The sequence below is a fragment of the Toxorhynchites rutilus genome, chromosome 2 (genome assembly GCF_029784135.1).
Source record: "Toxorhynchites rutilus septentrionalis strain SRP chromosome 2, ASM2978413v1, whole genome shotgun sequence".
NCBI classification, from domain to species: domain Eukaryota; kingdom Metazoa; phylum Arthropoda; class Insecta; order Diptera; family Culicidae; genus Toxorhynchites; species Toxorhynchites rutilus.
Window position 1 is genome coordinate 277,514,459 of NC_073745.1, and position 11,662 is coordinate 277,526,120.

Below are 11,662 nucleotides of genomic sequence, written 5' to 3' on the forward strand. Positions count from 1 at the left end.
GTCAACTGTGCGGTCGTGTCTCGGACACAACCCTCCTGTGACTTTTTCTTTTATCATCTTTTTTGGATTGCACCCAAAAAAAAAGTCCAAACGACATAACTAATGATGCTGTTGAGTAAATGCGTGATAATATTGCACCTGATTATAATACGAAGTTGGAAAGTGTTTTCTAACAGGAGAGCTATATCTATCTCGGTCTAGACCGTGTATGTGGCAAAGTATGCGGAAAGCTTATTTCTTGTTTCACTCGTCCGTATTAATCTTATATTGCTGTACCATATATGTTATACAAATGCTTACCAGTATTTGAGAGGCATGACATTTTCTGTTATTTTTAGGCTCATTTAATGTAATAAATCGTGATGACAAAACATGAGCTAGAATCAATTTTGGGTGTAGTTTCAACAAACGACCCAAACTATTGATTGAACAAGAGGGAACCCCTCATAAATTTTTAAACACCCCATCATCTTCGACCGTTCATTCTCGCATAACTGATATTCCCTTCAGCGGAATCCGGCAGCTCGGTGACTGAAAAGCGCAAACGAGCATATTGTACCATAAATCATTCCACGCACATCGTTTCATATTTCGCAAATTCGCTGGCTCTGCGTTTCATACTTTTCATCTTTTTAGGTCCACTTGTTCCACTTTTTTTACCAATTTATATTCAAATCAAGAGCTGAGCTTAACAATCTCGCAGGTCCCATCAACGCCCGAAACAAAATGCTCGACAGTGTCAACCACGTGCCACGTGGGCCACATTTGGCTACGCAGCGTTATTCCGTGATAGATATCCCTTTGTAGCACTCACAGTTGATGTGCATAAATTGTGTTCATGTTTTCGTTTGGAACCACACCGCCCGTTTTCATTTGAACATACAATGTTTCAAACTATGTACAAGCTACCGAACACCTGCCAAGATGACCGTGATTGTTTTCACACAGAAACAACAACAACAACAACAACCATCGGTTGTCAATAGAAATCTCTTCTGAACTCAAAGACAACCCGTTGCCTTGGGCTAGCAATCGCTTCAACGATCTCCAACCATACTCCCATTCATCAGTCCCGTCTCACCTGCAGTTCCTAACGTGGGATGTCAAGCTCGAAGCCAATTCGCTTTTGATCTTCTCTGTCAATCAACTGCAAACTTCACATGGATGAATCCGGGGAAATGCGATGTGCGTAAGCTTCATCCCACTGGCACTCCATCCCAGCGTGACTCCATCGGAACTAACCAATGTAAATTCGAACGAATGATGACATCGGTTCAGACTCAGACTGACGGAACAAATAGCAACTCATCTGAACTTATATTTCACATCGATAGAGTAACACTATCCGAAGCCGGAAATGAGCAGGAAACACACCGGCAGTAGAGAAAAAAAGAACCTGTGCTCTATCTAATCACACCCACTCAGATCCATCTCTGGGGGGTATGGCAATTTTCGGATCGTGAAATGACATACGTACCTCGAATGTTTGATTATTGTTGAAAGAAAATATATCCTGCGGCGAATGACACAGAGCATGGTAGCGGGGAGAGCGGGAATCTGGGTGTCAGAAGCGACATCATAACCCTCGAACGGGGATAAGCAGCGCACAGCGAAATGATGTGGATAATAAGATTGAAATCAATAGCGCAAACAAACGTGAGCAGTATTAGAAATGGAGCCGACGAGGGAACCGTGGGCACGTGAAGGTATGAAAAATCATTTGGGGATTTGGAAACAATTGGGGAATTTAGCTAATGCTGTAGTGTATTCTACGAAATGATCCGTGACTGATTGCAGAAAACAAAAACAGTTCAACTCAGCCTTAAAGACGTGTGCCATATTTGTTTATTATTTCTTGCCAAATCATCAACTGTTTGTGCACCTAAGGCCAAAAGGGAATCCATCAGGAGGAGAGTGATGCCACGGTTCCGCTTGAAACATCGGAGCAGCCGCCACACACACACACACACACATACACGCGCGGAATTCTCGTTGCTATCATCGTTGCTGAAAAATAATCTGCCAGTTCCCCTGGGAATTGAAAAATACATTCATGCGAAATAGTTTATTTTAATGTTTTCTATCCATATAACACTGCAACCAAATACATTTGGTTTTGTTATTTTTCAATCAATCGCAATTAACAGGAAAGCTTCTGAATATTTTTTTCCCCATCAGTGGAAATTTTCGTATCCAATATTGGATGCATAACATGAAAAACGGAAAATGTTTCACATCGCGAAAATCAAGTCATTTTCGAGCGATTATTTGCTTTCTACTCATATAATGCTTCGACCAAATACATTTCGTTTTGGATTTTTTCAATCAAGTGCGATCAACGTAAGACCACGTCTTTCGGCAATTTATTAGAGGTGCAATGAATCTTTAGGAATTCCCGCTCTACGCGCACTGGCAAACAATGTTTACTCAACAATTTCTCAAACTAGAAATGGGTGTTGTGAGAGAGGATTAGCGAACGCGAAAACGACAAACGGGAGAAAGATACGTTTGGAGGTTGAAGGAAATTGGCAGAAAACTTCTTCATTCTATCATTCAAATAATGTGATTCATACCACATCGTTTTGCCAGAAAGAGATTATTAATGCTCAAAGGAGGAATCGAGTCCTCCGAGGAAATTACCCAGCGCAAATTAGAGTCGACTATCGATTGCGGCATTCGTACACAAATAATTTTATAATGCAGTTTTACCAAAGTGATTTCTTCGGATATATTCACTACATCATGTCATGTATTTCATATTCTTCATAAGGAAATCCATATCCATGGCACCTATCGGTAACGAATTATTATCGAAACCACGATTTTCGCTAAATGCTCCTTTCAGTTCGGCCTGTAAAAAACTTTTCTGTACTCTAATCCATCAAATTTGGAGCCCTGAAAAGGGCCGTTGATTATATGCTAAGCTAATATAGCACCCTCTCCTCGGATACGATGGGCCAGCTGGATGTCCTTGGGCATGATGTGACGCGTTTTGCATGGATAGCACACAAATTGGTATCTTCGAATAAGCCTCCTGCAGCGTCATAGCCGCGGAACTTTGGAAGCGCAAGTCGGTTTTGAAGTCCTGAGCAATTCCACGATCCAAATGCTGCAAAGGTAGCTGCGGATCAGCATTTCGGTCGACTTCTGATAGCGATGAATTTCACGCAAAGTTTCCGGTCGATAGCGATGTGGCTTCTCCACCTATCCTGCTACTGGTGCGCTTATCCGAGCTGACTTCGTGTGCCTATATTAGCTTAGCATATAATCAACGGCCCTTTTCAGGGCTCCAAATTTGATGGATTAGAGTTTAGAAAAGTTTTTTGCAGGCCAAACTGAAACGAGAATTTTCGTTTGGATGCCATACAGCATCGAGAAAATTCCGGAAAGATCTAATCGTTGCTGAAAAATAATCTGCCAGTTCCCTGGGAATTGAAGAATACATCCATGCGAAAGAGTTTATTTTAATGTTTTCTAATTATATGGCGAACACAGCGACCAAATACATTTGATTTCGTAATTTTTCAATCAAGTGTAATTAGCTGGAAAGCTTCTGAAGATTATTCTTTCCCATCAGTAGGATATTTTCGTATCCAATAATGGATGCATAACATGAAAAACGGAAAATGTTTCGTATCGCCAAAATTATATAATTTTCAATCGATTATTGCTCAGTCGCCGAAATTTTCATACTCAGAGAGTTCATTCTCCTCTAGTTTGCCTTCCAAATTGCCATCGTAAACCACACCTTCTCTCGATTCAATCACGCACGAAAAGCATACTGAAATGATATTCTGGTGGTGAAACCGATTCATTTTTCGTGAGGCGTCTTGTACAAATTACGTAACGCGATAAGGGGGGAGGGGGTAGATGTTGCGTTACTTTCTGTTTATTAGAGATAGGAAATTGCGTTACGAAAGGGGGGGGAGAGGTGGTTCAAAATTCGGATTTTGAAATGCAATCAGTTTGTTTTAACTGTGAGGGAGCGCAGAAACGCCGATGCTGATACTCTCGTGACCAAGAGAGTATCAGCATCGAAATACGGTTCCTCGGGAAGACATAGAAGCAGCCGCCACACACACACACATACACGCGCGCTACTCTTTTCGTTTGCTGGTTATCGAGAGGAAACCTGGAAAAAAATGATCGTTGCTGAAAAATAATCTGCCAGTTCCCCTTGGAATTGAAAATTACATTCAAGCGAGTTTATTTTAATGTTTTCTATCCATATAATACTGCGACCACATACATTTGGTTTTGTGATTTGTCAATCAAGTGCAGTTAGCAGGAAAGCTTCTGAAGATTATTCTTCAGAACAAGGTTTTTTGTATCCAATATTGGATGCATAAAACCTTGAGTCTCCAACGTAACACTCTCGTTGTTTCTGCCGCTATACTCGGATTCGGACGATTTTTAGAAATTAAACTTCAACTCCTTTGAACTTTAAAAACTTCCGTAAAATTCACGACCAATTTATTCCGTGTTCATTTAAACTGGATGACTAAACTCGAACAGATACTTTCTTCGACCGACTTGTGTGACGACCGGCAGAATTCAACACAACTATATTGCGAGAGAAGAGATCACAAAAATTCTCCGATAATCCCTAAATCTATGACCGCGTTAGCGCGATCATTATCATGCGACCGAAAGAGACGGATCTATTCCAACTATTTGTGGATCACATGTTGGTTCTCAAAACTAAACAGTATACTTTTTATCTCTCGCTCAATCATATACCGGCCGCCTTGAAATGCCTTCGATTTCAATTCTTTTTTTTTTACGCTAGATACCGTTATACAATTCGGTTTGTTTTGACTGTGAAGTGAGACTGCTACGATTGCTGTGTCTGGTTCTATTATGTCTGGATTGTTGTGTCTGGCGTTGCTGTTTTCCTGTGGTGACTGCTTCTGGTATTTCTCGCTATTGTCCCTGGAATTGCGTTGACCTTGAACTCTGTTCCTTTGTTTCAAATCAGCTGATTTGTTGGCGACTGTATTGCTGCTACTACGGTTGTTGCTTCTGTTACTGCTGTTTCTGTTGCGATCTGTGATACTGCTGTTGTTTCTGGATGTTGCTTCAACTGGACCGATTATTTACGTTGTTGGAATTCCTTGACACCAGGACTGCTTTTGATCTTCTAATAATGTTGACTTTATTTTCGTGACTGTGACGGATGCTCATTGCATTCCACTTGTGTTGCTTATGCGTTGCTGCTGTGTCGCTATCAGATAAAATAAGAACGGCTTTTTTATTCTGTATTTATTTAATAGAAAACGACTTGCCTGGACTGCGGAGGCCACAATGACCTCCGCTGATGCCGTCTGGCACCACTGATGTTCCCTCAGGGTTAACGAAAAGCAGCATATGATGACTGTTCGATGGTGGATGTTGAAAATGACGGCATAAACGTTGTTGACGAGATGATCGCCGAAACTAGCTGGCCATGCTTGACGACGATCAAACTGTTACGTTTGGAGAATGAATAGCGCTCTTCACCTCTAGTGCCGTCACGGGTACCTCAAAATGTCAAAATAGCTGCACTTAGTTTCTGTTTTGATCGGGCGCACAAATGCGCTGGCGTTATACGCCGATGTTAATGGACGAACTGGACGTAGCTAGATGCACTAGCACAACTGTTTGCTTGCTTCATGCAACACAACATGCAACCAACACCGAAACAACACAGATTACCTCAGTTTTCTGGAACTGGTTTCAAATACGAATTCGCCAAGATTGGCTTGCGATTGAGATAGACTGAGAAAAAAAAATACGGATAAGCTTTTTGAAAAATTATAAGGTACATAACTTAACTGAAATGCGGAGGCCGACCTCGACCTCCGCCCTTGGGGGAGCCCTAGTTCTCCCCATCGCCCGAAACTGTATTATCCCGAATAGGCAATATGCAAATTTTCGAGATTGCCCTACGAAAACTGCCGTACTTTGTTCGCACTGTTACAACGCGTACGTTACCATCCGGTCCAGCGTGAATTTCAGTCACTCGTCCTAGATGCCACTTTAATGGAGGAGTGTTGTCCTCCTTTAGGACCACCATTGTTCCAACTGCAATGTTGTCCTTCTGCCTTGTCCATTTAGTACGATTGTGGAGGTTGGACAAGTACTGTTCTGACCATTTTATCCACATGCTTTGAACATAACGCTGAACTTTTTGCCATGCGGACAAACGATTCTCCATAATACCTTGTAATCCTGGTTCTGATATTGCGGTTAGAGGTCTGTGTATCAGGAAGTGCCCAGGGGTCAGGGCCTCAAAATCATCTGGATCATTGCTCAAAGGGGTGAGCGGACGCGAATTGAGGATTCCTTCAATTTGTGCTAATATCGTCACCATTTCGTCGTACTTCAAAATATGTGTTCCTATCGTGCGTTTAAATAAAGTTTTGAAGGATTTCACAGTTGATTCCCACAGTCCACCAAAATTTGGGGAACGTGCTGGGATGAATTTGAATTCTATCTCCTTTTCTACGGCATCCTTCATTACTGTTTCCTGGAACTGCTGGTCATTGAATAATTTACGGAGCTCTTGCAGTTCCCGCTTCGCACCCACAAAATTGGTGGCATTATCGCACATTATTAGACTAGGTCTTCCACGTCGCGATACAAATCTTCTTAGTGACGCCAGAAAAGCCTGTGTGGTTAAATCCGCCACAAGCTCAAGGTGTACTGCCTTCACGACCAGGCATACATACACTGCTACGAAGCTCTTCACAGGACGACTTCGACGATTTGGATAAGCCACATAAAACGGGCCACAATAGTCTACCCCAACTCTTTGGAACGGTGAGCATGGGGTCACTCTTTCTGGTGGAAGGTCCGCCATTAGTTGTTCGTGTATTCTTGGTTTTGCTCTAAAGCATGCCACACAATTGTGAATCACCTTCCGTGCTAGATTCCGTGCGTTCACGGGCCAGAAACGCTCTCTTACTGCCAAAACTAATATTTGCTGTCCCGCATGACACAGCTTGCGATGGTAGTGTGTAAGTATTATCTCAGCCAATGGATGACGATGATCTATCACGTACGGATGCTTGCGGCTGTTTGTAATGTTTGCATGACTAAGCCGGCCGCCAACACAAATTAATCCATTCATTAAAACTGGATTCAGTGAAATGATTCGGGAGGAAGATTGCAACTGACGACCATTTGACAGGTCTGCCATTTCCTGCGGAAAACTCTCCTGTTGTGAGAGCCGAACTACCTTGTGTAAAGCTTCTTCATATTCGTAATACGTAATTGCTCCTGTTCGACGACTGACGTGATTAACCTTTTGAGCATTGTAACGGAAACGATAGATGATTGCTACGATACGAATTAAATTCGGCAGCGCTGATTTCAAGCTGAATATTTCGCTCGGCGGGGTTGATTGCAGAATAGCAATGACAGCACTTTTCTTCTCCATAATTGTTTGATCTAGTTCTTCTTCGTGGATTTGACCACCCTTTGGCCAGTGGGATTCATCGAATATTAGCCAGGAAGGACCACGGAACCACAGCGTCTGATAATGGAGTTGCGCCGGGATCATTCCTCTCGAGATTATGTCGGCAGGATTTTCTACTCCTGCTATATGCTGCCATATCCCGTCTCTTGTAAGATGCTGAATTTCGGAGACTCGATTTGCAACAAATTCCTTCCATCTTGAAGGTGGCGACGCAAGCCAGCATCTCACTATCGTAGAATCCGTCCAAAAGTAGGATTGTGGTTTGATTCGAAGACTGGTTATAACTTTGTCGTACAGATGCGACAATAATAACGCCGATGATAGTTCAAGACGTGGAATCGACTGTTTTCTTTTTTTTGTTTTTAAATTCTCTAGAGGAGCCACCCTGGATTTTGACGTTAATAGCTGCACATTCACTTGTCCGTCTCCATAAACTGTTCGCACAAAAATACAAGCTCCATACGCTTTCTCCGAAGCGTCGCAGAATCCACGAAACTGCACTACGTTCGCATGGTTGCCGATTCCAACCCAACGAGGCACCGATATTCCGTCGATTGCTGCGAGATTTCTTCTAAATTCGATCCAATATTGTTCAATATCGACGCTCAGTTTGTCATCCCAGCCGTATTCTTGTTTCCACAGTTCCTGAAGGAATATCTTCGCTTGGATGATGACCGGACCAACTACCCCCAATGGGTCAAACAGTCGTGAGATATCAGCTAGTATCGTTCGCTTCGTGATAGTCGATGAAGTCCATGCAGGTGTGCTGAAACGGAAGGTATCTGTTCGGGGCTCCCAAATCAAGCCCAACGTTTTTACTGATGAATGAGCTGAATCCAAATCTAAAATGGTTCGATCGTCACGTAGATGACGAGGTACGCTCTTCAGGATCGCCTCGCAATTAGAATTCCATTTGCGCAAAGAGAATCCACCTGATTCCAATAATTCTATCAGTTCCTTCACTAATTTTACGCCATCTTCGAAGTTGTCCGTTCCGGTCAGCAAACCATCTATGTAGAAGTCTTGCTTTAACACCCTTGCCGCTGTTGGATATTTATTTACTTCCTCATCTGCCAATTTCTGTAGGCACTTCGTTGCCAAATATGGAGCCGAAGCCGTACCATACGTAACTGTAGCTAATTCAAACGTACGGATTGGTTCTATCGGTGAATCTCTCCACAGTATTCGCTGTAGTCGCTGATCTTCCGTGTGGATACCTATCATGCGATACATCTTCGCTATATCAGCGACTATAGCACATTTATGGACCCGAAAACGCAGAATGATGTCCAACAAATCCTCTTGGACAACTGGACCGACCATTAGTGCATCATTCAACGATACTCCTGTACTAGTTTTACAGGAGGCATCGAAAACAACACGTAACTTTGTTGTGGTACTATGCGGTTTCAAAACGGCATGATGTGGAAGGTAGAAGCCTGTCTCTTCCCTTTCATCCTCGCTGATAGGTTTCATGTGTTCGAGCGCTAAATATTCGTGAATGAATTCTGTATACAGTTTCTTGAGTTCTGCATTCATCGAGAATCTTTTCTCCAGTCCCATAAAACGTTTGACTGCAACATCTTTTGAATTTCCGAGCTGATTAATCAACATTTTTTTCTTAGGTAACGTCACTATGAATCTCCCGGTTTCATCTCGTACTGTCGTTTTTTCAAAGAACTCCTCACATGCTGTCTCTTCGAGAGAGTAAGTGGTTTTCGATCTACACGTTTCCAATTCCCACAATTTAGTCAGTTGCTCTTGGATGTCCATTGAAACACTAACATGGACCATCGACATTGATGGACCGCACGTATTCTCAGGAATTTTGCCAGCAAGAACCCATCCAAATAACGTGTTCTGCATTGCAGGTCCCTCTGACGTTGCCTTCTGTTGTCCCTCACGTAACAGCTCAAAATAATACTCTGCTCCGATAATGATATCAATTGGACTGGATTCATAAAATAACGGATCAGCTAATAGCGTTGACTCAGGAAGTTTGAGGATCAATGGATTGAAGCTAGAAGTTGGCAGCGACACAGTTAGCCTTGGCAGCACATAAAAGTGCATGTTCGTAGAATATAGCGATATGGTTTTCGTTCTGGCTGCTACTTCCGCACTGACTGCTGTAGTTGACGTGAACCGACTAGATCCTATACCTTGGACAACTAGATAGGATGGAGTTTTCTTGAACCGCAAACTTTCAAAAAATGTGGAAGTCATGAGGCAATGCTGGGATCCAGAGTCCAGTAGTGCTCGTGCTAACTTGAAATTTCCGCAAGAATCTGTCACTTTAACTATCGCCGTTGATAAGAGAATGTTGTGTGTGGGTGTAACGGGTAAAGTGGTGTAGGTTTGACTTACAGTGACCAGACCTGTAGTGGGTTGTGTGGGTGTGCTATGCGAGGTGGCAGACGTAACAGGTGTATTGTTGGTCGACGGTTGATTTTGTTGAATCTGATTCGAGCGTGTGAATTTTGGTTGTCGAAAATGTTGGTCTATTGTCGCGGGTCTTACTTGCGGTGAGGGAACTGGGGATCTTACCTGTCCTAAGTGTAACATGGAATGGTGGCGCTGCTGGCAGTGGTGGCACAATCCTTTCTCGCAGGTCATTGAGAAATGTCCCGGGTGAAGGCAATTACGGCACAGTTTGTATTTCGCTACTGCTTCGATTCGCTCAGAAATTTTCATTTTCTGGAATTTAGCACATTTAAAAGCAGAATGCCAAGAATCGTTACAGAATGGACATCGAACACCTTTTCCATACGTGGTGTGACACACTGATAGTTTTGGTTGACGGAAATCTGGATTACTAGGTTTTGATGACGCTACAGCCTGTAATACTGCACAGTGATTACGCAGAAACTCAAGTATATTGTTGTATGACGGGACATCCTTAGAATTATGATGTGTTTCCCAGTGACGTAACGTGACTGTGTCCAGTCTTGAGCCTACCATGTATGCCAAAATGGTGCTCCATTCTGCGGTTTTCTGACCTATTTTTTCTAGCATCTGTATATTTCTTTCGAATTCGCTAATGAGATGGTTTAATCCCTCATAGCTTTCCCGTTTCAATACATCCAACGAGAATAAAGAATCCAAATGCGCCTTGACTATAAGTTTCTTATTCTCATAGATTTTCTCCAATGCCTCCCATGCTACTTCATAGTTAGCTGCTGTCTGCTCAATGGAGCTTATTTTCTGAAGGGCATCTCCAGAGAGTGAAGAACGAAGATATGTGAATCGATCCATTGGTGTTAACTGCGTGTTGTTGTGTATGAGACTGCGAAACGTGTCCCTGAATGTTACCCAGTCACGGATCTTTCCACTAAACACCGGTAGATTTATTTCAGGAAGCTTGACCTTGGAAAAGGATCCACCTGATTGCCTTGTTTGAGGACAGTCATCATCGTTTGAAAATGTTTGCCGTTTTCTCATCTGTAACTCAAGCAGTTCTGCCTTGAGGTTGCAAAACTCATCGTCAAACTCCTGTAACACTCTGAAGTTCTCCTTCTCGCGTTCAGCCTCTGCAGTCTCTTCTTCACCGCACTTCGTTGACTCATCCTCCAACAGCATCTCGATTTTTGCTCGGGTCTCTAGAAACTCCTTTCCTACTTCCTCCAGCTTCTGAAGTCGCACACTGATTTGTCGATTATCTCTTTCTGAGCTGTAGTTTTCCAAGAATAATCTGATTAGATTCACACTATCCCGCAATTGACGCTCCTTCTTCAGTAATGACCTCAAGTTGGCACTCATTTTCACTTCTCACTGCACTGCACCGGAAAAGTGAAATTAATCACTTTTCAATAATAAATTGACAGATCAACCCAAACGTTCCACCCACGCGACCTCACGCGACACTTCCGATAGACAATGACGAGCAATGGTATGAATAAACAGCGGAAAATATTCAACAATTCAACGATTTTTTGATGAATGGAATACAATAATACAACCTCTGCTACTTGCCAGAAATAAAACTCGCATGCATTTATTTATTTATTTTCATTTTATTTCAACACCACGGTCGGTCACATGCAACAAACCACCTCCCTTTCTTCATGCAGTACTTCTCTGAGTATTCTTTTATGCAATTTCATCTGCCTTCCAAACTCTCGAATAGCTAAGTCCTCCTCCAGGTATTTGCTCCAAATGATCCCCAGCAGCAGCATTCGCTGTTCCCTCCAGCAATAGTGGATAAAT

At 42.6% G+C, this 11,662-nt stretch overlaps 1 protein-coding gene across 1 annotated transcript; it reads right to left on the reverse strand.

Moving 5' to 3' along the window:
• Window positions 1-5,857: 5,857 nt before the first annotated feature.
• Window positions 5,858-11,215, reverse strand: LOC129766913 (uncharacterized). The gene has a single exon (XM_055767513.1). It carries the CDS (start codon window positions 11,213-11,215, stop codon window positions 5,858-5,860), a length of 5,358 nt encoding a protein of 1,785 aa, XP_055623488.1.
• Between the last annotated feature and the right edge of the window lie 447 nt (window positions 11,216-11,662).

What these genes read in the sequence shown, in the direction of transcription:
- LOC129766913 (XM_055767513.1), bottom strand. Translation starts at nt 11,215, where the DNA reads ATGAGTGCCAACTTGAGGTCATTACTGAAGAAGGAGCGTCAATTGCGG.